Source organism: Argentina anserina, chromosome 1 (assembly GCF_933775445.1).
Source record: "Argentina anserina chromosome 1, drPotAnse1.1, whole genome shotgun sequence".
In the NCBI taxonomy this organism is placed as follows: domain Eukaryota; kingdom Viridiplantae; phylum Streptophyta; class Magnoliopsida; order Rosales; family Rosaceae; genus Argentina; species Argentina anserina.
This window is the reverse complement of record NC_065872.1, coordinates 8,292,656-8,319,272: the sequence shown is the minus strand read 5'-3', so window position 1 is coordinate 8,319,272 and position 26,617 is coordinate 8,292,656. Positions and strand designations below refer to the sequence as shown.

Below are 26,617 nucleotides of genomic sequence, written 5' to 3'. Positions count from 1 at the left end.
CGGCAGCTTTATATTCCTTGTTTGGATGCGTCGGCAGCTCATGTTTCCATCATGTTTATGACATTGTAATATTCTTCATCTGCGCAGTCATAATCTGCCAAAAAATCTTGGCCTACATGGTCACTTTCTTGCTCTATGTCTTCTTTTTCATCCAGTCATAGGGAAAATGATAAAGAATCTTGTATCATTTTTCTTTATCTACCTTTTTTAACCATGTAATTGTCTTTGGAGTTCTATATATTTCATTTCTCATGATAGCAGAGAAGAAATCACAGGCATCTGGTGGAGGATGATTGTAGCATGTGACTATGATTTTTTCTCCACTGGCTAAAAGACTGGACTCATAATCCCTTCGAACCATGTTTTTGATGCACATTATGGCCATGGCTTTCATCCACGGAATGCTATTGTTAGGATTACCATTTTTCTCTGAACCTTTTGAACTCTTGATCGGACCCTGAATAATTTCACTTAATGATATGGAGAAATGTAACTTCCGGAGTGGTAGAAATGAATTTCAGTCTCAAGATGCATCAATCTGGACGAATGTTCTTTACTGCCTAAGTTATGATTCTGGAAAATCCTCTAGGTCCTCGTTTGACTTTGTCCAAAGATTGTGCACAAATCCATTCTCAATGAGCCATAGCTTCTGCTTCTAAGGGTGTTCGGCTTGAACATTTACAAGATATCTCCCATAATATGGGCCAAAAACTATTGCCAAGGTTGAAGGAAGCATTTTACCGTCTCTGATTTTATAATGAAATTTCCACCATGCTAATTCCTTTATGGCTGAAATAGGAACTCGTGTGCTTTAAGGACCTTCCACATACTTTATCATTGCACCTCTTTTCTTCGAATTTTCTTTTTCCTTTTGTTTTTCTTTTGCATGGACTCCATACAATTCATTTGTCAAGGCGTTTAGACTTTTCAACAAATGTTATTCGTCTTCCTCATAGAAAGCATGTAGAACATTATCCATAACAATCTTATGCTTGAAAGCCAATAGCTTCTCCGTTTGAATACTGGTTCTTTGAATATCTTCAAAGGATAGCCATGAACATTTTTCTTACCATGACTTCAACCATTTTCGCCCTAAAAGGGGTTATTATGCTTTTTGGCAAAGCAGCAGCCTTCAACGGACTTGATAAGCCTTTACCGTCTGCCGTTTGAGAAGGGTTAGCCGGTCTTTTACCCTGAGATCGATCAGTTAAGGTTGTATCCTTTAGACATAGCAAATATTCTTTTCCGAGTTTTTCTTCTTCATCAGATCCTCAAGTACTTTTCTCGGACTCTTGATCCCAACCTCCTGGTCGAATCCTATCTTCAGTCTTGGCCGAAGCCGATGCAGCTGCTTCATAAGACACAATGAATTGGTAACCTGGTCCATCATGTAGAGGTCCAACAGTCTTGTCTCCTTTTTTGTATCTGTTCAAGAGACTAGGTGGTTCCGATTTCCTGCTCCTAGGATTTCGCCTTTCATCTTGATCTCCATCTTCTCTTCTGAATGTTGTCATTTCTCTAGTGAGAGCGTCTAACAAGAAGTTCTTGTTACATGCAATCATTTCCACATTATATTCATGTTGGGATAAAAATATTTGTCATTTTAATACTCTTCCTCTATCTACTGCATCAGGTAATTTGTAGTTTTTAAATTTTTTTAACTCTTTTATTGTCAGTTCTAACTACAAATTTGTTTCCTAGGAATGCTTCAACGCCATCGATGCTCTTGATCAGAGCCAACACCTCTTTATCCCCGGTGGAATACTTTAATTTTCCGCCGCATTTAACTTTCATGATATGAATTTGCAAATCTTTTCTTGATTGGTATCCGGGGTCATGGCTAGAACCACTCCTGCCCAGTAATAATCACTTCCATCTGTCTACAAAATGATTAAGTCTCATTCTTCTGGCAATTGTAATGGGGGTAGACTATGGGTTAACTCCTTGATCTTTTTGACAGTATTACTGTCATCTTCCGTGAAACACCATTTTTTCTTAGAACTGGTTTTTGGTGAGAGTAAAGCAGTAAGACCACTTACTTGAGGTATAAAGTCTCTGGAAAAATTGACAACTCCTAAAAAATCTTTGCAATGATTTTGCAACAGGGATTTGATCCGGGAATTGGCTGATGTTCTTAACAATGTGTTCTTAGAGACGAATCTCTCCATCTTTAACCCTGAATACTGAAAAAGTAGATCTCTCCTTTGACCATATGTATCTTCTTTTGTCCCAAAATGATTCATTTATGGACAATAAGCTTACAAACCTGCTCCAGGTTCTTAAGATGTCCATTCATAGTTCTTGAGATGACTAAGATATTATCTATATAAACTATGCATAAGTCTGAATATAGCTTAAAAATGTTCTCCATCTTCCTTTGGAAAATAGAGGGAGCTTGCTTGAGACCAAACGACATAACTAGCCATTCGTAATGCCCTTGCGGTGTTCCAAAAGTCGTCAGGGCTATGGAATCTGGATGCATTTTTACTTGCCAAAATCCTGATTTAGCATTAACTTGGAGAAATATTTTGCTTCTTTGAGACGATTTATAAGGACCCTCACCTAAGCTATCTGATAACCATCTTTTACGGTCTTTTTGTTAACATCTATGTAATCAATGACCGTTCTAGCTTTTCCCCTAACCTGTTCCACATGGTTTCTTACTAGAAAAGCTGGAGCATGATGCAGACTGTTTGAAGGTCTGAGTAACTTTTTCTCAAGTAGTTCATGAATCTGACTTTCCATCTCTTTTGAATCTTCTTCCCTATAATGAGGGATGGCTTTGACATGGCAGATGGCGTTCGCATCATGCATCTTAAGCTGGTAATATACTGGATTCTTGTCCCAGTATAGTTGAGGATCTTCACTGATTACTGGTTTGAACAAATTCTCTATTTCCGCAACAGTAGGCCCATTCTTTTGCTCAATTATATTAGCATATACCTTCATGTTATGCTCTCTGATATATTCCTCTTCTCCATCTGAGCATTCTAGTTCTAGTGAATTTGAATCAGATTCATTTTAAAGAAAATTGAACCCTTCTCCTGGCTCAGAGTCTTATGAGTCTATGTTTGACACTATCTCACAGTGATTTTTTAAATGATCTTTTAGCAATAAAATAGGTTCCAAAATGGGCTTATAATCACCACTCTTCGCTGACGACCTATGCTATTGATCCGTAAATCCTTTTCCAGTAACACTTCTTGCTTCTGCAAGGCGAGATTCCCAGAAGAACTTACGGTTCTTCTCAAACCCAATCATTTATGGATTTTGAACCACAATTTGCTGGAGAATTAAATCATTTACGATCAACACATCAGCTCACTGGCTTTCATATTGCCAGATAATCTTGCATATAAAGTTTCCTCCACTTAGGAAAATGTAACATTTTTGCGCCATAGTATTCATGATGATCTCGTGTTCTCCCATAGCGACTCCTGTAACTGTTCTTGGAGCTTTTTCCCAATATTTGTCTGGGATTACATATATCTTGGCAAGTGTATATCCTGAGCCACTGTCGACGGATGCATGCACGTGCTATTTCTTATATTTGGAAAACTTTAGTCATATGGTAATTTAGTTGCTAAATCTTTTAGTCTGAACTTGCTTGACATGTTCTTCATTTTTTCCTTTGGTTAGCAACTCCATGAAATGGTTAATCCTTTCATTGATAGGTTCTCTAGTGAGATGATGGTTTTTGCTAGAATGATCTTCTATTCATTTGCTGGTATTAACAGACTCTGTTAATTATCTCTTATGACTTAATGAAGTTACTGGCTTTACCCTTTTTAGGTCTTCTTCGAGCTTTGCCTTTTTTAATTCTTCCTTTTGTTCTATTGAATCATAGAACTCTACATATTCTTGTTCTATAAGAATATGAGCTTCTTTTTCTCTTGTTCTTCTCCTCAATTCTGCTACAAAACATTCTTGATGATAAGTTTTCTCCTGTGCTTTCACAATACATTGGAATCAATTCATTTTCTGCGAGCTTACAAAAATCACAAATGAATTTTCCTGGATTGGGATAGAAACCACTGATAATATCAGGGGTATCTTGTTTCCAATTGAGAAACTACAACACAAAGATAGGACGATATCTTTCACTGCTATCTTCTTCTTCTGTACTTTCTGAAGAGGCTTCTTCGAGCTCATCTTCTGATGGGTACTCAAGAGAATAGATATAATCATTCTCTTCATTAGAATATATTATTTCAAATCATTTCAAGTTTGCATACTCAATCGCTTCTTCATATTCTTCAATTAGAGCTCTTGATGTTCTTTTATCCTTTTTTGGACACTCATTTGTATAATGTCATTCTGCTTTGCACAACCAACATCGACATTTCTTAACAGCTCTTGTAGAATCAGGGTTGGTTTTCTTCTTCTTGAAAAATCTTTTTCTGGAATCAAATTTTCCCTTTCCATCTTCAGATCTTCTTTTGAAGCTTTTTCAGAAATTCTACTTCTTTTTTGAGGAATTTTTTTTTTCTTTCCATCTTTGTTGTTAGAGAACTTTTGTTTTGTATTTTCTTTCCGTGTGACATCCCTACTACGTAGGAGTCTCTAATATCTTGGGACACATGTTTCTTCACAGTTTTGGATTTTCTGTTCTCTACGCATTGCCTTCTCAGGAGATCCCTAACTTTCTCTGCAATCCCTCCGACTGTAAAAAATGATAAGGGATTTTCTTCTATAGACTGTGCTACTACATCGTTCCAGGGTTCTTGTAGTTTCTCGTAATAGGTTCTTACCAGATCTTCATTATCTATGTCTCTGATGGTGCAATAGTAATTCTGGAACTCATTGGTGTACTCCTCAAAGTATCTCATGTTGCAGATACTTAATTTTTGAATGTTTGCCTTAGCCCTTTCCTTTGGCTGCTCACTATATCCCGTTATATCTCCGCAAAATTGTGCATATATCACCAAGACTTGTTTTAATCTCAAGCTAGCCACCCAATTGTCTATGACCTTTCTTTTGTTTCCAACCTGGTCTAGATCAATATATACTCCTCTTTCAGATACCGACTGTCCCCACTTTGGTTCAGTAGGAATGAATGTTTGAGAAATCTTTTCTCCAAGTTTTCCAGTATGGGCTAATCCTTTAAGAAGTTTAATTTTATTTTCTCTAATGATCTTAGTAGGGTAGTTCGTGATATTCTGAACTACTGTACTTCCTTGAGGGGGATTTGCAGTATTTATATTTTCTGTATCCATGTTAGAGGATTCACTAGATTCTGGTTTAGCCTATTGATATGGAAGAATCTTCTTTCTTAGTTTTCTTCTTATCTCGACCTGTGAGATCTTTTGCATGATTTCATCTAATTCTTCTGTTGACTCAGACTTTTATGCCTTTGCATATAGATTTTTGAGGTTTTCAGCCTTAAGCATCCTCATTGGTCTCTTTGTATCTTCTTCCTCAAAGGATTCTTCAAGGCATGTAGATGACTTTGTTCCTGAAGTGTTTCCTTCTTCATGACTGGCAAACGAATGTCTATGGAATTGCAGGCTTATCTTTCCTCTCATGTCTTCATAGATTGATGCTTTGGTATTCTCAATTTGGTTGACTGGAGGAGTCAGATTTCATTCTCGTGGAAATGTCACCTCGTTCCATTTTGTAATATGTTTCTGCTCGGTATGATTTCTTGGATTGGTGAAGATGGATGTAGTGATTCCGGGACTGTTAAGGAATTTAGTGTTTGGGGCAACATTCGAGCTCATGAGGTTATAATAGATTTGGTAATCTATGGCAAGCTACATCATTCATCTTTTCATAGAAATCTCATGTGTCTTGATTCTCAACCTAAGACAGTGTGGTGCATCTCTAAGGTGTGTAGTGACGTTTGAAAAAACATTGAAGTAGGAAACTTGATTACATAGAGAGGCTTCTATCGTTCCTAACATGCTTTTTTTTAAGTTTGTTATCATGTCATCTTACAGGAGACATAAGACAGAGCAATCTATTCCATCTTTGGCTAGAAGTTTTATTCCAACTTGAACCGCTCCAATGTGCATGTATGAATAACTTCTTCGAATTGATTCACATACTTATTTCTGAGTTATCAATCTTATGTCAGTTTCTTCGCCTGTTGCTGGAATGGTTAGTTCAAGAATCTTGAACCTGTGAGAATCAATAAGGAAATATCATCTCTTATAAATTTCGTTGAGTCTGAATTTAGGAACTGTGTCCTCATGTACACTTGACTCTATCTCATTGTACTCAAATTCTTGAGCATTGATGAGTTGTACAGGAATTGTGCTCATTTTTCTGAATACTCTGCTCAACATCTTCATGTTCCTTCTCTCAGTGAAACTAGAGAATTTCCAGGTAAGAAGCTTAGGTTCACTAAACTTAAGGTTGCTTTCTTCTCCTGGGTAGGAAGGTAAGATCACATTGCTAGCTACATTTTGAGCTAGTTGTTCTTCATCGATTTTCTCTGTTCCAGTTCCAGCTTCAGCTTTCATCTTTTCTATGTTTTTTTGCAAATGGGAGAGTTTAAGATTCAACTCTCTGAATTGTTTTTCCAGCTTCATACCTATTTCTTGAAGATATGTAATATTATGATTTTGCTGATGAATTATTGCTTTCAGGTTTTTAGTAATGGCTTCTGAAGTATGAAGATATAAGTTTTTTGCTTCTTTGTCTCTTTCCTTGACTTTTACCTTAACCCTTTGGTTCATCCTATTTGGACGATAAGGGCTTCTAAATGTTCTTTCAGAATTTTTTGGGTTTTTCTTAGTTCAACTGCTTGATCTTGAATGTTATTAGGAAGGGTTTCTGTTCGAACTAACTTCTTTACTATGTCTAGCAGCTATTGCTTTTCTTTGAGGTAGTCAAGCTTTACTTCAAGCCTTCTAATCCTTGTGTGATTACTTCTTCAAGTTGATTGATCTAGAGATGAAATCTCTCAAGTTGTACAAGCAGCTTTTCTGCAGCCTTGTTGCTGGATAAAAGGTTTAGGAATTCTATCAAACTTGGTAGGGTTGGGTCAAGTTCTTCAACTCATGTCTCTCGTTGAAGATGAGAGAATTTGTCGTAGAGTGTATTCAGTATTCTACAAATGTGCTCTATCGAGTATTGATCCTCTTGGATATGTCTTGAATGAAAACAATTTTGCCACCTATCAGAATCTTTTGTAATACAAAAGGCCTGATAATTTTTTGGTTTGGATTCTCTCTTGTTAGTTGAGAGAAGCCAACTTTGTGGCATAAGGCTTTTAGCCTACATGCTTTTGAGCTAAGCAGGCTCTGATACCAGTTAGGGCGGATCTAACCGATGCTCAGAAAATCAAGGGGTTTTTGATCTTCTTCGAAGACTTCTCGAAGAGCTTTAATATTTTATTCAGTTTCGTAGATTCTACGTTGAACTCGATATATAATATCCTAATAATTTTATGTATTTTTGGGAAGATTATTCCTATATTTTATTAACTTTTTATATTGTTCTTTTTCTTCTTGAAGTTTTTTTCTGAGAAATTTTAGCAAACGCTAATAATTCAAGTCTAGAGGCTATTGTAATTGCTATAATGATAAAAAATAATTATTTACCTTTGAATGTAAGATGAATTTATATATTTATAGTACGCAAATAAACAAACTCATAAATCAATGCCCACCATGCTCAGTTAATTTTTTTTACCTAAATAGTACCTAAAGTAAAAACATATATGAATAGTACCCACTACATATGGTACAACGCTGCATAGTAGCCGAATACGGAACTAATAGAGTAATAGTCCAAATCATAACGTCAAGCAAAGAGCCAACTAAATTATCTGATAAATATATTCTATTTGTACATAGTAGAAAAAGTAATCAACTATTTTAAATTTATGAGTGAATACGGTTACAAGTCATTTTGTATAACTGAGCAATTACAACTCCTGATCGAGAAAGTTTGGTGTAAATATCAGCGGCTCCAATATTCGATGAATAACAAGGGGACAAGAGAATTGAGTTAATATGTCAAGGAAGCCAGCTAGTTGGTGAGAAATCACTGGCGGTTTGGATAGCTGAATCTACCGATCACACGAGGTTAAAGCTGATGATATATACGTCCGTGCAAAGATAAGGAGGTAACGTCATCATTTAATGAAAACCTAATAAAAGAATCTAATCATTCTCGGTGAACTAAAATATCGACAAATTTATGGTCGTGATGGTGAAATCTTAATAACCGAAGTTACACGAATTAACAACCCGGTAAAACTAAAATTATTTCACTCTCTTTTGACTATTGTTCTCTCAACTCATAGAAAAAACAAGATCCTTCAACTCTACAGTGACCAATTATCCACAAAATCCATGTTTGTCTCACTACTGATTTTTATTGTTCACAAAAATTTGTGAGTAGTTTGCACAGATATACTGTATGTCGTTTTATTCGACCGCCAAAATCAGTCCCCCTCAATCACTTTTTTGGCGGTAAATTCTGGGTACCGAACCTAAAAATGAAATGAAAATTTTATAAAAGAGAAATGGGATACCAAACCTTTCTGGAATAAACTATAAAAATAACAAGGACGGCCCAATCATATGATGTACAGGTATTTCCCATTTACTTTAGTTGGTCATTTTTGAAGAGAAAGTGTCAACTTTCTCCCTGTCAGTCAGAAATGAATATTAATACAAGCTCGGGGAAGGGCAGAACTGGGCACCAAATAATATCGTTATTGCGGGGAAGGAAAGTCAATTCATAACTGTTTTATATTAAGCAAACAGAAATATGATGATTTAATTTCTAAAGCAAGTAGCTTATGTTTGTGATTGGAGTGTTACTTGCGCAACTTTTGAAATAATAAGATACTTTAACAATTGTAAGTTATAATTCATGAACACGATGTGATGATTGACGGCAACATAAGAAAATTCAGAAATATCTACAAAAGTCTTGGAATGAGTTAAGTCTCCGACAAGTGAGTGGTATTCGCCCCTCCCCTCCTAAACCTCTTGAAACACGTCCGGTCACACTCATAACTACATCAAGTTTTGAACAACCTCTTATTGATACAATAGTGTAGGCAAAGTAAGTCGGGGCAAAAATAAATCAGATCTACTAGCTCGGGCATTGCAAAACAACTAATTTCTCAAGTCACATTACATCCTCTCCATCAAATGAAGGGATTCTTTTCTTTAAATTCTACATCTTCTGCCTTGGCCACAAACAGACATCTCTCACCACTACCTCCGCTGTTGAGTAGATATTTCATTTAGCTTAACGTTTATCACATCATTACTATTATTTTATATCCTCATTTCCATACACCCAAACCCCACCCACAAATTCACGTCACAGAAAAATCCACAACTCCTGTGCTAAAGAAACATAGAGAGCAGAGCTTTGAGCTTGGCTCGCAAATGAGACCAACTACTGAGTCTGACTAACCATCACTCCTACCAAAAACAAAAAAAAAGGAAAGGAGAAAAATAAATTGAAAAAAGAAAAGAAAAGAAAATCGGTGAGCGATTGTGTCGGTGAATGTGGATTTTCTGAACGAGGGGTATTTAAACAAAAATTGGTCTCCTTTTGTTGGGGGTTTCACAGACGTGGAGGCTCACCCAGATGACAACCTCAGTGGCCAAGTAGCATGCAACCCCTTCCTTCTCCTCTAACCCCTTAAACCCAAACCTCCCCCTTTCTCCCTTCTCTAATCTCCTTCACTTCTTCTCATACCCAACTGCAACTCACTCAATCACTTTGATCTTATTTTGCCATGGAGGGTCATGAAGAATCTGCGACGAGTCGGAATAAGAACAACAACGACAAGCCGTACAAGGGGATAAGGATGAGGAAGTGGGGCAAGTGGGTGGCCGAGATTCGCGAGCCCAACAAGCGCTCCCGGATTTGGCTCGGCTCCTACTCCACCCCCGTCGCCGCCGCCCGCGCCTACGACACCGCCGTCTTCTACCTCCGCGGGCCCTCCGCCAGGCTCAATTTTCCCGAGGCCTTGCCGGTCGGCGGCTGCGGCTGCGACGGCGACATGTCTGCGGCGTCTATACGGAAGAAGGCCACCGAGGTCGGCGCCAGAGTCGACGCGGTCGAGACTGCCATGCGCGGCGGCGGCGGCGGTGTGCAACAACATCATCACAGGGCCGCTGGGGCAGCAGCGGGGCAGGTGAAGGAAGAGCGCGGCAGGTCGGTGGATCGGGTCGACTTGAATAAGATGCCCGACCCGGAGGAAATCCTCTGCTAATTTGGGTGGTGGTGGGGCTGCTGACGTGGGCAGAGTGAGGGGGTATGTGATGGCGGAAAAATAAATTTGCCGACCACACGTCCACCCTTATAAACAAATGTGACAGCTGAAGCAATGATGAAGCTTTCGACCTGGTATCCTGGGGATTCACATTTTTTTAGTCAGTCTAGTGCTTACTACAGTGTCTTTTTTTTTGGTTAATTTTTTTCTCTCTTTTTCTTTTTTCGCGTTTTAATGTGAATTTTTGGTAACAAAATATGAAATGTAAATTATGGCAGGAACAGACTTATTTCTATTTTCAGCATTTGAATTGTTGCTGGTGTGTGTTTAAATTCTCTTCTTCACTTGAAAAATGTGGGAACAATTAGTGCGCTATGTGCCTATCTCTCTACTTTGGTACTTTTGCCGTTGATATAATTTGATGCTGTTTCGGCAGCTTGACATAACGACTCACACGTAACCTAACGGACCCGATAAATTGGATCGTGTGAGGTACATTATAGGTATCAGTACAGTCGAGTTTTGGAGGATTTATCGGTTGTTCTAGTTGTGGGGAGGGGAGGCAGAAGGGCCTACGAAGGGCCAGCAGTTGGTCGCAAGGGACCGAAGCTAACCACTAAAGTTATAGTAACAACCTAAAAGCAACGGGACATGACCGATTTAAGATTTAATAACAATGTGTGTTAAGTTAAAGACTTCATAATAAAGCAGCGATAATTTCAATATAAAAGGAATAGTAATTTTAATAAAATAAAAGATTGAGATTTAAAAATAATAATAATAATATATATATATATATATTGTGGTGACAGAAAAACAGAACAAATGACTTAATTTTTCCTAAATAGTCATAATGGATATATACTCAATTTTTTCACTTAAAATAATAATAAGGTAAAATCAAACCCAAACCCAAACCAGCCCTAATCCGTGCTGAATGGGACAATGAGATTTGAGTTGGGTATTTTTCTGGTACTTCCTACTGTTGATGATTTAGAGCTGTGGGTTTTTTTGGGGCAAGTGAGATGAGCTGTGGGATTTGTTTGTTGCTGGCGGGGGTGGTGCTTGATTGAAGATGATAGGCTCACAGTAATTATTGTCGAATTTGTCCCATTGGTTTTGGATCTTAGGCCGGGACTCACAAGATTCTATTTTTTTTATAGTTCCACAGGTTCTCTGGTCGCTCTAGGAAAACGACTTTACGATCTCGTCGGGTGCTTGAGCTGTAATCCATGTTTCACTTCACCAAATCCGTGCCAATGTCCAGTAGAGGACAACAACTAATCCACGATTAGCGGTAACTGCTAGTTTCTTTTTATGCTAAAAGCGGGTTTGGATGTATAAATGAGAGGTTATCCATTTTTATGCCAAACACTTTCCCCACATATACAGGATTGCAGTTCTGTGTGATCAAAGCAAGATCTGTATAGTTTCAATTATACATCATTTTGGGCAGCGATGGTTCATTTTCAATGCATGAAAATATAAGCACAATTAAAGAAAGATCATTTCAAATCATAATCATGAGGAAAGTCTACAACCCCCATCCGCAAAATCAACCTTATAGTTGAACAACTTGTACGGCAGATTTGGCAATCGTGCCCTAATCTGATACACTTCAGCTGAACCAACACCAACCAATGGCAATCGTGAGTCGTGACATCCTGTCCAAAACATAAAGACCATCTCAAATCTATGCTCATCATTATTTTCTTCTTACGTATCTGGGGGAGAGGGACATAAATGTTTGATCATGGAGGGTACTCCTGTTGTTCATATTCCATACACTTATTGCTTGTTTATATACTAATACTTGCCCAAAATTGTACCAATAAATTACGCAGACCAGCTATTGGCTCCATAAACAGTACGAAGTTAAGTCGTAGCATCTGGAACTCTTGAGTGTCATATTTTCATTTCACTTGCATGTTTCATTTGAAGGGCAGCTCTTATGATGTTCCCTCTTGTAATAATTCCTACCTGTGGAGTGAAAGCAATGGCACTTCAGGCTTCAGGGACTGGTAAAAGAGAGAACAAGAATGGAGGAATGCGGGAACTCTTACCAGTTTCCCACTGTCGTCTACAACCGGAAGTCGACGATATTTTGTCTCGAGCAATATCCTGACATCAGATAATAGGCTTTTAACCTTCCACAACTACATCAATTTAAGCCTGGCAGAAAGAGGGAAAAAATGGAGCAAAAGAGAATGCAACAGAACAGCAGACCTAGCAACATCCTCAAGATTAGTGGTTTCACAAACTACGACTGGAGCTGGTGTCATTACATCGCCCACCACCTGGCCATTGGTTTTACTGAGCAACTTTTGTACCTCATTAAATGTCTACACAAGAAATCATATTAGCGACCACATTCAGAATTCAAATAGTTTCTCTTTGCAAAGAAGCGATTGAAAAATGCTTTGGAACCAACAGCACTATGTCTCTTCATGATCGTATATTGGATTTGAAACAGTCATCTTGAAAAACCTCTTTAAAATGATTGATCCATAAGATACGCCTCAATTACTTAGACATACTATTCTAATAGTAGATCCATAAAATTATAAGGAAACACATGAATTGAATCTAAAGCAAAATTCACACATACTTTCCAAGAGCTGTCAACTTCAGGAAACATGCTGTTGTCAGTTTTTCCACCACCACCTATCACATCAAATATTGGATTGATTTCTAATATATAAGAGGTGACATTCTTGATCATTGTATATAAAGTATATCAAAGTCCATAAACCTATATGGAAAATAATCCCTTCATAACCCAACAGTGAAACAGTTCTACCCAAAAATTGATTTGGTCATTGTTTGAAACTACATAGCGCATATTAACTTGATTTCATCTGTTCAAAAGAATTGAGAGAATTATATAATATGCCTCGCTACTTTTTATCAAAACCCCTCAATTTTAATAGTATTATAATTAGAGATACAGGAAAGGCCTGGTAGTATTCAACAGTAGCAACAGTAACAGTTGCACACACTTATACAACAGTAACAGTTGCACACACTTATACAACAGTAACAGTTGCACACACTTCTATTATTTGATTATGCTTCCAAATTAAGCTAACAAACAAAAACCCGGAGACACCAAACAACACCCAGCCACACTACCCAGAAAGGATAATATAGAGTTGAACTAGTATGCCGCACAAGTAGCAGAAAGAGGAAAGTGCTCATTTGACTAATGACCAATCTAGCATTTACACTTTTGACATAATTTAGACACAATGATATGAGTGGAAACATATAATTTGAAAGATAAAACCTGGTAAATGGAATGTTTGAGATGAGAGAGAGAGAGAGAAAGAGCTCCGGGAAGACTAAAGAAAAGAGGGGAGTTCAAAGTGCAGAAACAAGAAGGGGATGCAAGAAAACTTAAGAAGTATGCGAGCAAATTCAATGAGTTCTAGCCAAGTTGAATCAGTTTTGGTTGATTTAATCTTTTTGAACATGCAAGGGAAAGCAATTGATTTGAAAAGGAAAACAAATCAAGATAAAATTCAGTTAGCAAGATACAGAACACCATCTTCTCATATCTCAACCTCATGTAACAACATGGTAACTTGAATCACAAGTATACACTTTACATATATAATTACCTGATATTGTGTCCAGTGCTAACAAGTCATAATCTGAAACAAGACCGACCTGCAGCAACAAAGAGCCGATATACATTATAACTTGCACAATGCACTATGTTAGCCCTGCCAAAAGTCATATCATGCTTCAGTTGACCAAATATAAAATTTAACAGGCAGATAACGGGCACAAATATATGTTGGCTAGACGTTCTTAGAAAACAAAGACATAAAATTCTTATATGCAGTAACATCTGAATACAAAAGAAATTGTATGGGTGTTCAGGCTTGGACATCTGCATACTTGCTTGTTTCCTGGGTTGATTCACTGACAGGAGGAAATAGTGCCTCCATAGAGACGAAGCTGGTAGGGACGTGAATAAATTACACGGTAGAAGAACCCTTATGTGCAGGTTATGAAATTAATAATCCCTTCCTGGAAGGAAAATGTTTGAGTCGGCTGAGAGGGCAGACCCTACAAGGTTGAGTTCGGTATTGGATTCAAGTACGAAATTTGTAGTTTGAGGGCTGCGCTGTAATCTTGAAAGTTTATGATTCTTACTTGCTTGCCATACCCTTTTTCAATCTGCATGCGTTCTTTCAGAACCTTAGCAGTTCCCACTAGGCCAGTAAACTACCACCTAGCCTTTAGTGTATTACGCCTGCGATTTTAGCTATCTACGCAATTCCTTATTGATTTATGTATTAGTGTTTCTTCAACTATTATGCTGAGCATAATCTTTATCTTCAAGGTCATAAAGCAATCCCAAACCAATCAAAGAAGCAGAATAACACGCAAGCAAATAGTTTCCTTGCCTATTGTTAGTTTAGAGTTTAGACCTTGGACTAAGAACCAGCAGGCTCAATCACCTCAATGTGAATGCCGAATTCTCACATCTAACCACACCAAGTGTGCATTAAGTATGAGACGACTCAGATACCTAAGTTTTCCTTCTTAAGTTGCAAAACATTTTGGTAAAGTCTGGCATTATATTTTGAACAGATAGAATCCAATGCGGAATCAAAAACAACAACCAGATAACTAATTATATACTTGGGCCAAGAATATACACCGACTTAAATAGTAAAGTAAACGCTTTACCAATTTCCAGTCACCGTCGATCACCGGAAAACCAGTGATTCTGTTTTCCACAAGTAGCTCTATAGCTGCAGTCATACATTTTGATGATTCGATCCATCAGAAAATTGTCAAACAATAAAAATACTAATTACGAGCAAAGCTTGAGTCTGATAAAAAATCACCTTCATCTACAGTCGTAGTAGGATTCACCACATGCAAGTCCTCTCTTCTCGTCATGAAATCACCAACCGTAATAACTCCATTTTTGTTCTGCACATTTATGAATCTCCAGTTAATCTTACCTAATTTAAGCTAAGCAACTGCTCGATCAGTGAAATTGAAATCGAATGAGTTTCAGGGATGAGATGATATTACCGAATTAGCCATAAAGGTGCCGCTAGCTGCGGCGGAGACAGCGAAGGACCTCCGCAGCGCCAAACCGCGACACGTGGCGACGGACGGCCTCCGGCCGGGGAGGGATGGAAGCAGAAGGCACGGAAGCCGAATTGCCGGAGCTGCCGTGAGGTTGCCGAGAAGCATAGGAGGGTCCGGAACGGAAATCGAGGCCATCGGGGAAATGGTTTCCGGTGAGGGAGTGAGGAGGAGAGTGGAAATGATGCGAGGGATTTTGTTTGCCGAGGAGTAACCGCCCAGTGATGGAGACCCGTATAACGGATTTAAATATATTATTTGCTGTGCTGGCAGTGCAGGCGTGGCGCTCTCTTACCGGGTTTATGGTGTACGACGGTGGGTGCAATGCCGTTTGTCGATGTGAACGCACGTCGTACAATCTTGGGAACACACCATCGCGTCAGAAATTAAAGCAACCATTTTGTCCATCATGTACATGTTTAGAGTACTGGTAGGGTAATCCGACGTCTCAACAATGTAATGAACGTGACCTCTGATTCGTACTTAAAATTTTGACAGTTGAGACTGGTCGAAATTCTGTTAAAATTAGAGCAGGAATGTACGATAAGAACTAAACAAAATCAAACAATTTAAAAACCTTGATCCCAAGAAACTTCTGCAAACACCGACACATATCCAGCACTGATTCTTCATCGCCGTAGTAAATAGGCGAGAAAATACATCAACGAAGTTCTGACATAAATTGTGAGTGTCGATAGATAACCCGTAGAGGCGGAGATATGAACGTTTTTATTCATAAAATTAAAATTAGCACATGCATATGGTTACTTAGTTCATATCCCAACTAACTTTCAGTCTAGTTTAATTTTCTTCCATAAATTGTTGGTAAATTATAAAACTTTGAATCTCCCGTCTCAACCATTGTGGTTAATTTGAGAGTCTTTGAGTTTTGGCTTCTCAATAGATGATCATCTAGGTTCCATTATTTCTCCTCATAGTGTTTGGGCTTTTGTATCCCTTTCTCTGGGTATTGCACTATTTCTCCATTTGACACCAGTGTCTTCTTTCCTCGCTAGTGCTAGACTATTGGGCCTGCTCTTCTCAATACAGTTTCCCTAGAAAGTGTTGGTTGTTTTGGACCTTTGGTATCGTTGGTAGGGGTGGCACGAGACGGGATGGGACGGGACGGGGCTCATCCCACGTCTCATCACACTCTTTTGAATTGAGACGGGATAGAGACGGGACGAGAGTTTTTAAGAATACATCTCACTCGGGATTAATCCCGATTGGGACGAGACGAGATCGGGACGGGACGAGACAAATCTTATCTTCCTATGAAGTTAAATAAAAATCTATATTTTTACTTTTTCATTAACAAAGTAACATTCAATAATGAAATTTTAATTTAAAAAATGCATATATGTTCAAAATATTATAATTTACCATTATTATTTGAGTTGATATAATTTTGGAGTTATTAAGAACATAATTTAGTTTCATTTTGATACAAATATATAAGAATTTTTAAATTTTCATGAAAGGTGAGACGAGACGGGACGAAGCGTGATATAAATTATTCGTCCTACGTCCCATCCCACTATTATGAAACGGGACGGGACGAACATTTTTAAACTTCCGTCCCGTCCCTATGAATTTCGGGACAAGATTGGGATTTCCGTTTTTTATGCCCACCCCTATCACGATTGGTATTGGTTGTTACCACTTTAACAAGCCACATAAAAGGTGCTAACCATCATGAAATGATTGAACTCTATATAGCCAAAGGACACAAAAGAATAGACTCTTTCATCATGTGACTCTTTGTTTTATTTTGGTTAGGCAAAATCCATTACAAACGCAATTTTCTTGGCATGAATATTAAGTATGAGCGAGAAGCAAACGTGAATCACATACTTAGAAAAAAAAATCATCTATAAAGGAACAAAAGGTTGAACCCCAATTTTGGGATCTAAGGCCTTTATCCTAAACTAGAAGAGCCTCTTGGCTAATTAGCCATGTGAAAACGACGATACCTTTCTCCTAGAGCTTCTTCAACCTTTCTCATTATGTATGGTCCCCTTCCTTAATCATTCTCCTCTCAATTTTCACAATGTTGACAAAACAAGACACCATGATGCATGCAAAACAAGCAACCTCTAACTTATAACACATTAACACTGGCGCTTCCACAATTGAGATGTTCTGAATACCATGAACTTCAAAATCTGGGGACTAATCATTTTCAAAGCAAAGCTGGCTAATGGTCACGAGGGATTGGGACCATCATAGAGTTGAGATATTTGTTTTTTGCATTTGGGCTGGAACTTAGTACCACAAGAACAGTACTAGACTAATGAAACTCATGAAACGTGTACCTAAGCCCATAGCTTGTCTTTTCACCCAGAAAAACGTCGCTCTCTGTTGCAAACTAGATAATAAGCACATTGGAGAAGAGTGGGCATGGTAAGGGGAAGTTCAATAATGGCTTGAATCTTTGTCTCCAACGAGTTATTTCACGAACAAAATGATCAACGAGTTTCCCTAAGATACAAGGTACACTGTAACAGTCACTATCCAACTACTAAACCATGGCAACTGATCTACTTCACATATAAAGCTTGTTAATGCATCGCACTCATTATTTCTTCTATCAACTCATTTATTTTCACTATTTCAATTTTAAAACAGGCGAGACGATGATCGAGTGATATGCAAGTCAAATATACTTGCATTGATCGTAGGTTTTCACTTGTTTAGATTAGTCTCGATCTTTTGGTTTTGTTCTCATCCAAACTGTCGCACAACGTGTCTACGAATCGGTTTACATTAACACAAATCCATAAGAACAACAGATGACATGCAACTCATATAATAATTGGAAGTTTGGTTCCTTACCTTTGACATGTTTCACCACCCCTACAGGCTACATGCCACAGAGTAGAACTGCACAAGAGACAGTTCATATCCCACACGAGACGTACACTTTTGTTGCGTACTGGGTCTCATTCGAACTCAACAGCCTAGCTAGATTTTGATTAAACAACAAGAATAGTAAGAGATAACGTCGACAACTTTAGGGTTCATCCATTTCTATGATAAAACCATAGGGTCATAAGGAGCATGGTCCAGGTAGCTAGCTGGTACATGCTGGAGATCGATTATTGTCATCCTTCTCTTCGTCTAGTTTGTAAAGCTGTAGATTGAAGATTCAGTAAGATCAATATGGTATGAATTGCCAGAACAGTGCTTTGTTTGAAATGATTAATCGGTTTGGGTAAAATATCTAAGATCCATAACAACCTGCCAAGAAGAAAATGGTCGTTTCTTTTAGTGGGCCAAAACCTTTTGCGAAAGGTTTCTCTCTCCTCTCAAGTCTCCACTCTCAAGGATCGTCAATTCGTCATGTTCGGCTTGAAAGAAAAACTGAGATTTCTAGCTATTTCTAGTTGTTCGGACATGCGTGATTAGACTGATCTTTTAAATAAAGCTGCAAAGATGTTTCCATACATTATTACAATTTTGATGGGACAAAATCATAATTGTTAAGTTAGAGGTTATGATTTTGGTCTAGAAATATGGTGTCGGCCGAAATATTTATATTATTTTGTTATGTAAAATTGATACATCTTTTAGTTCAATTCCAAGCTGTTACAACTTATGTTAGTTGAAGTTTCGTTTATATTCTTAGAAACACACCCTGTAAGTTAAGTTGACATCAAAATGTATAATTGTTTACATAATTTATCAATCTTCACGGAAATTTTTGATAATAATATATATGTCACTAGAAACTTAGTAAATAATTAAAATATGAAATTCTCCTGAAAATTGATAGATTATGTCGTGTACATGTAACATCATTAAATAAAAATCCTATAACCATTGAGTCCATGAATGTCTCGATCTCTTTCACAAGATAGGGAAGGATTTTAAACAAAAAGATGTCGGTAAATCCATCAATTTATCAGATCACTTCATTTGATATTATTTACATCAAACATATTTTGCGGATAAGCCATGAGATTTTCTGGATCAACCCACTAGAATCGATCTGTTACACTGATGTCCACAGAAATCTTGGGACAACTCGTCATCTGACTCATCTCCCAGAAGAAGTATGAGTTGAGATCCCACTAAGCTCATTTTTAGAAATGTATGCAATACTTGATTCCGTATGTTATAATATGTTTGATGATACTATCGTTAAAACGTCCTATATATAGGAAACAGACCCAAGACAAATGGCCAATATATAGTATATATACATCATGTGAAGGAAATGAGAGTATATGAAATTTGTCTTAACATCCAACTTCATTGCTGTCCACAAACACATGGTCTGATTTGATGATGTCTTTTGTTGTTTCTCATGTATAGCTTTATGCAAATTCATATTTTATATAGGTAGGGTTTTTGTGATGGCATAGGCTTGTTGTTTACCTTTGGTGGATGTGATGCTTGAGTTAGGTAAAAGAATTTTGTTTCTCAATTATCTAATCTTCTTATGTGAGGAATGAGGGGCACACACATATATATAGAGTAACGGGAACATTAAAAGTAAATTGTGAAAGACAATTATCATTCATGTTAAGATGTTAAAAGGGACTTAACAAGCAGAGAGAGAGTTTTCGATACACATTTGAGGTGTATATGTACGACCCAATGTGAATATAATTAATAATTTTAATATAGATGCATGATGGTCAAAACTTAAAGACAATTAAGAGATAAATAGATAAAGAGAGGAGAGAAAATTGCTTAATCAATCCCATGCTAATCTATATTCTTATAACTCAAACTCACATTGTCAACCAATTAATCTGGAAAGTTACACATATATCTTTTCATCATATGCTAATATATAATTATGCTTAATAATTAAGAGATAGATAAGCTAAATAATAAAATTAGAACACACAAAAAAATCTCATATTCTATAAAGAAGTTACAAGCCACTACGTAGAGTGTTGGAGGTTATTCACACCCATAAAGTGTGTTGATGACTAGTATAGAAACAAAAAGAACTCAAATGATGCATTATAATTAACAAGCTTAGATGAAAAAAAAAGTAAAATAAAATTAGAACTTGTCATTTTCTCTCTATAGTTCTGAAACTACGAAAAAATCATCATTGACAACTCTTCGTCGATGACAAACCCCTTTAGAGTCAGAGATCCCTCGTGTACTAAACCATAATGGGATTGAGAAAGAATGAGAGAGATTAGGAAAGGAAGAGAAGAGGAATGAGAGAAGGGAGGAGTCATTTCTATGTCATATGTTTACTTGTTATCCCATTTTTGTATTTATTAACATGTAGAAATATGAATCATGATAATATCAATTACGAGAATACCATTTATATATAACACAACAGTGAATTTAGTTCTTGGGACATATTAAATCATCAAGGTATAACTTGTGAAAAAAAAATTAACTGATATGCTATTTTGAAATCCAAATGATCAATCAACAATGTTACTAAATTCACATCATTGCCATAAATTGAAATAAGTCCAACAAGAGTGTTTCAAATGTAATGATCATTGATACATCAAGAGTTACATATATTAAGAAAGCTTTAACTTGTAATCATCTAATAACATTATGATCCACCATTAACTCTAATCGCTACAGATCCACCAATTACTCTAATTGATGCAATCACTCTGTCATTGATGCTAATAATTCTTGTACCTGATTTTCATCCTTTAATAGTCTGCAAACATGCATAAATCATTGAGATGTACAAATAATAGTGTTGATCCATATTTACAAGCATAAAGTGAAACCAGAAAATTCTATCGTAGGTTATGATAATAACATACACTTACATAGTTGTAAACCATAGGCCTCTGATCAACTCTTGTATCATGCAAGTGGCGTATGACTCTCAACCACCTTATAAAAGTATCCTGAATAACAGTCCATGATCTCAGAGCCTTCTGCCTCATATTATTCCTTAATTGAGGCACATAATGAAAGAAAAAGCTTCACTAAGCCTCTAAGTCGGTTCATGGCTCATTCAAACGAAGATTGGTGATCGAGTTGGATAGACGATACTGAGGAAGAAAATGCGAACCCAAAATCTAGTTCTCGCAAGGTTACTTAATCCAGTACATCCTACCATAATATATGCATAGCCAGGCTTAAGGATGGAAAATTATGGAATAATAAGAAGAAAAAAAGAAAAGAAAATTATGTCTTGAAACTTTAATCCAAATTACAGAATCACATGAAAGAACACAATTGTAGGAACCAATATTTGTCTTCCAAACCAAAAGATTATCTCATGAGTGACGGATTCAAAGATAACAAAATTACGTTGTTGTGATTAGTTCTTCCAAGAAGAGCAAAATCAATTAAGCAGCAAACAAATCCCAATTGGCAGTATACGTTCAAGATTAATGAAAAAAAGAAACTCATATCTCAAATCAGAAATCCTATATATGAAATTCTAAAAAGAAAAATCACAACAAATAGACGAACGAAAAGGAAGAAGAAGATGAATATGATAAAAGAGGAACATGAATTACTATAGAAGCAAACGAATCCAAAGGAGGACCAGAGAGACAATAAACATGACAAGATATCAAAACTTGTGTTGAGTCTTATCTAAATCCAAGAGTTTTCAAAAGAAAGAAAAAAGTTAGAGAGAGAGGAGACTGCAAATTCCTCAAATTGAAGTAACTCTTCACCAAACTTCAGATCTTGTTTCTAGTTCATATCTATGTTTGCTATTTCAAAGTATTGCAGAAATAAGAACCCTAGGTTTTAACAATGATCAGAGTAAAGGGAACAGAGGAATTGAAGAAGCGGAAGTAGTAATATTCATACCTTAGCACACAAAAGATGAAGAAGAACTGAAGAAGGTAGCAGACCAAGAACAAGGAGAAGGAGGCGCCTCTCTCTCTGTTGTTATGTTTTGATCATTCTTCTTTTTAGGGTTATCAACAAATGGGTATTTTAGGATTATCAATAATATGTGAGAATAATTTCGGAATGAATTTTGATCGAGGCTTTCTCAGGAATCAATACAATACCTTCCCCTGTAATCAAAACAGGGAAGTGACTCCTGAATTTTTTGCGGGACCCACACTCAATTCATTCCGGGTGGTTTAGTAAACACCCAATTATGGGAGAAACAAAATCACTCCTTGAAGAATGATTCCTTTTACGGGTAAGTAAACACACCCTGAGAGATTCTGATCATTTCCTCTTCTGGGTGATTGGTGAAACCCTCTGCTATGAATGAATCATTTACATGTATTTCATTTCATCATTGGTCTAGTTATATGTTTCTCTTTTAATTTCTTCTAACAAAAAGTTTTTTTTTTCTCTTTCTATTTTAAATTATAATACTTCTAAATTTGTTATAGATGAATTTTGTTTAAATACATAAATAATTTTTTTATTTAACTGATAAATAAATTACAACACACATGATCATGGAAAAGATTACATCCTAATAAAACTATCATCAACTTGTGTTTTCTTACTCAATTGAAAGGTCAACAGGATATAATTCAATAAGCAAACAAACTACAATAGTCTCATAGTACGTTGCTTCAATGATATGTAACAGTATCACTTTATGAAAACTGGTCTCATGCTTTAATTATGATTAAACATATGTACTGTAAATGAGTTGACCCAATTACGATGTAACTTTAACATTAAAGTGTGATATGCTGAGAAAAAAATATATAAATTTGCGAAATTATATTAAAATTTAAAAGAGATTAATATGATTATACTCAAAATGAATATAATAACTAGAATTATGAAAGTTTGAGTTCCGGTTTTGCCGGAATAGTTTGGAGCACTACCACAAACGACGACAACTCCTTCTGAGGGTTTTTGCGCCTTGTACGGTGGTTTGCTCAGAGTGAGTTTGGTATTAATTGAAAGAGTGGAGAGAAAAATTTTCCAACGGTACCAACCACGCTCAAATCTATCGTCAGACGACTAAATTATGACCGAAATTATAAACATAATAAGAATATACTATTATAAACGGCAAAACAGTCAAAAAAATAATAAAAAAGTAACTATTTTCTATTTTTTTTGAACTTGTTGATTATGTTCTAATTTTAATTAAAATGATATGACCATTTTATAATTGAAATAAATGTTGGAAAAATGGTTGGAAAAACCATTTAAAACCAAATTTTAATTGATTAATTAAATTAAGTTAAACTTATAATTAATCAAAGATGAACATAGATTTGAGTTCTCCATAATGAGGGCTACAAAATCATATGTTTCTTTGTGTAATTTGGTTTGTGGGTGAATAAGAAATTGTCACTCAAAGATGGCTACTTAGAATGAGGGAAATGTATTTGTCCCACATTGGAAAAGAGAAGTGTTGAAAAGACTTTATATAGAATCCATTGTGTATGGATTGTAAAGTGTGTAAGCCCCCTTATACCCTCTCGCGCACGCGCAGGGGGGGTGCAAATCCTAGGTCGCAAGGGAAACTCGTGTATGCCCGTGCGACATGCGGACACGAATGCAACACCGAATTGAGGGTCGGAACGCAGATTCTTTTTGCATTTCCGAAAATTCGGTTTTGACTTTTCAAATTCTCTTGACTGTTCAAATTCTTCTTTTGTAACAACTGAGTTATTGTGTGTTATGGAGAATTATAACAGAATTGAAATCAATGTTTGTAACATATGTAACTCATATATGTTATGATTTTTTGATTTCTATAACAGCCATCTTATTAATTGCTGATTGCAAATCCTCACAGTATAAATAGCCATCATCCTTTCATTGTAAATCATCCCATTCGAAACACATTTCTCTCCCACTCTCAAAGTTCTTAGTTCTTCTCTGGTGATAGATAGAGGTACCTTTCGAGTTCGTTGAGGGTTCTAGTTAGTAGTGCAACTTTCTAGAATTGTTTAGTCGTTATATCCTGGGAGACAAGTGCCAAGCATCCTTGCACCGGTAGAGGAGGCGTAAACGTCTTAAGGACAGTGTGGTATCACACACGTCTCGACTAGTTCTTCCATCACAAATCGTTCGGTATTTTTTGTTGAATTTCTTTTCGTGTTCTTCATTTCTGATTTATAATTATTTATAATTCAGCTTATTAATTATATATGCAATATATCATTGATTTTTACAACAATAAATTGATTGACCTTTTTATAATTTGAATTGTCATTTGGTACTTACTTATAATTTGCCAAAAAAACTGTAGCATATTGTTACATATTGTTTTGTTGAATTAGAAGTAGCAATCAAGGCACCTAATATTAATTTTGTTGAAATAACGGTTCACCATGAAAAATATTTCCTAATTTATGCCCTACCATAACTATAACAATGACATATCTAATAGTAACCATACACATTTGTAACCATGCATGCTCAAACCTAAGAGTTAGATCCCATAAATATTATGATAGCCTCCATCTCTTTCCATGGGCTCTGTCTTCACTTAGATGTCTACTCTTCTGTTCTCGTTCATTCAAGATTTCAAGTAAGCACCATTAGCTTTAGAGTCAAGCTTAGGATTAGGAGTTACTTTATAGATAATCCACATGTAATACAAAGTTGACGTTTATTTGCTTGGTGTAACCGGCAACATTCCATGAAGCCCACATTCCATATTTGGAAATGAGTACCTAAATTTAGACATATTTAACTTTCGTAATATATAGTAAATTTGGTGATCTAGTAGGTAAAATCCCAAATTGGAATCCAACTAGATTTTTTCTCGTTGTCGGTAATGGATATCTTCTTGGTTATGTCATTGACAAAAGGAAATAATAATATGGTCTCCATTGCCTTCATGAAAACCCATTATGATTTCTTGTTTTGGAGTCAGTGTTATTTACCTTTTTTATTAATAATGTCATTTTGGAACAATGATTAATAATTTTGTTTATATCGCTCTCTGTCACTCAGTTTGAATGATGAGCAAGTTATATATTGTATTAATTTATATGTACGTTTCTATTAAACAATATTAATATCACACACGTCAACCACCCGAAATTTGCAAAATTATAGTTCTCATTAGATAGTGGTAACCCAATAAATTAATAATCAAGTAAGAATAATGTCGGATATAAAAGGTTAAGGATAATAAAGGTTGTGGGCCTAAAAAGGATAGAGAGAGGGACATGTGGGCCTGGGCTGATATAATTTTGAGAGTGGTAGACCAGGTTGATGGAACTGTTTCCATTTGTGGAAAATAACCTATTGAAGGAAAGCCTCGTCGCACTTCCATTATTGGAATGGCTTGTATTTTGCATCGTGAAATGAAATTGAATAAGGATGATGATATGTTTAAGGATTAGACGTGTTGGGACTTTTGGGAATTTTGAGACGTGTTCATATTTTGTGTTACCCTTCCTTTACCATATTTGTTTCCCCCTTCACAACACACAACTCTTTACCTCCCTCTATCTAAAATTATCTCTTTGCTAGGATCATTTTTGTGAAAGGAGCTTGTAATTAAACCATTAAGTCCAGATTTATTATAGTTAAAATAAATTTTTAAATATTACCCTCTGTTTCACGAGATATGCAAAATTATGCTACTTAGATTCAATCTCAAATAACAGTTAATATTACAAACTTCAATAGTGTTTACTCGTACTTTTTTTTCATTGTTGTATAAATTGACTTAATTGAACCTCGTTACCCAAATTTAAGTTTCACGTCTGAATTGTGGATCGATTTAGAATAAGTTTCTATTATAGTGCATGATACACTGAGTGAGGGTCACAATATACATATTGGATTTTCCTAGGTTTTCGGATCTATAAACCTTTGTTTTTTAAAGAAGAATAATTTCCTTCAAAAAAAAAAAAGAAACATGAAGATTAAAAAGAATTCCATTAACGAGCCAAAGGATATACAAAACATAAGCGGGTAGTGGACAAACTTCCCAACTCTCTTCTCTACTACTAGAAACCGCAGTTACGGATCTGTCACCAATAACAACGTAAATTAATGAGCCAATAAGTCTCAACCCCTAACCCAATGCGCTTATAAGAGCTACAAATCCTGAGAATAACGATACCGCCTCACCATTAACAATAATTAAAATGAGTCAATTTATCTTCTTTAACACCGTGTTCAAATACCGCCAGACCATGTGTCACGCCCCGGTCCCGGCAGTCTGCGGTGTGCGATCCAGAAGGGCGACATGATATTACAGTGTGAAATGTGATAAAAATAAAAACAACTTCTTTCTAAGCTCTTCACTCTAGGGTTGTCCAATTCTTTCCCGACTCAACATAATCTACACTTCTCTACAAAAGAGTGTATAAGTGGGTGGGTAAGGCTGTAAGTAGGCTCGAGCCGCTCGTGTTCTGCTCACTTTTAGTCCATTCGATTCAAGCTCATAAAGTT

General features: G+C 36.4%; 4 protein-coding genes and 1 long non-coding RNA gene across 5 annotated transcripts; 1 reads left to right on the top strand and 4 right to left on the bottom strand.

Annotated features, from left to right (window-relative positions):
- Positions 1 to 2,562: 2,562 nt before the first annotated feature.
- LOC126801107 (uncharacterized) lies at positions 2,563 to 2,949 on the bottom strand. Its single transcript, XM_050528569.1, has one exon. The coding sequence runs from the start codon at positions 2,947 to 2,949 to the stop codon at positions 2,563 to 2,565; it is 387 nt and encodes a 128-aa protein (XP_050384526.1).
- A 1,478-nt stretch (positions 2,950 to 4,427) lies between these two features.
- LOC126801096 (uncharacterized) lies at positions 4,428 to 5,216 on the bottom strand. The gene has a single exon (XM_050528558.1). It carries the CDS (start codon positions 5,214 to 5,216, stop codon positions 4,428 to 4,430), a length of 789 nt encoding a protein of 262 aa, XP_050384515.1.
- Positions 5,217 to 9,556: 4,340 nt separating this feature from the next.
- On the top strand, positions 9,557 to 10,511 carry LOC126790873 (ethylene-responsive transcription factor ERF011-like). Its single transcript, XM_050517239.1, has one exon. It carries the CDS (start codon positions 9,713 to 9,715, stop codon positions 10,190 to 10,192), a length of 480 nt encoding a protein of 159 aa, XP_050373196.1. The 5' UTR covers positions 9,557 to 9,712; the 3' UTR covers positions 10,193 to 10,511.
- A 1,176-nt stretch (positions 10,512 to 11,687) lies between these two features.
- Positions 11,688 to 15,504, bottom strand: LOC126788273 (CBS domain-containing protein CBSX1, chloroplastic). The gene is made up of 8 exons (XM_050514249.1): positions 15,248 to 15,504; positions 15,055 to 15,142; positions 14,894 to 14,958; positions 13,813 to 13,861; positions 12,801 to 12,856; positions 12,419 to 12,534; positions 12,256 to 12,313; positions 11,688 to 12,172 (listed from the first exon to the last, which is right to left on the bottom strand). Exons 1-8 carry the CDS (start codon positions 15,440 to 15,442, stop codon positions 12,098 to 12,100), a joined length of 702 nt encoding a protein of 233 aa, XP_050370206.1. The 5' UTR covers positions 15,443 to 15,504; the 3' UTR covers positions 11,688 to 12,097.
- Positions 15,505 to 20,695: 5,191 nt separating this feature from the next.
- On the bottom strand, positions 20,696 to 22,247 carry LOC126795636 (uncharacterized). Its single transcript, XR_007672267.1, has 3 exons — positions 22,079 to 22,247; positions 21,076 to 21,364; positions 20,696 to 20,960 (listed from the first exon to the last, which is right to left on the bottom strand). It is a non-coding gene; the product is annotated as an uncharacterized LOC126795636 (long non-coding RNA).
- Between the last annotated feature and the right edge of the window lie 4,370 nt (positions 22,248 to 26,617).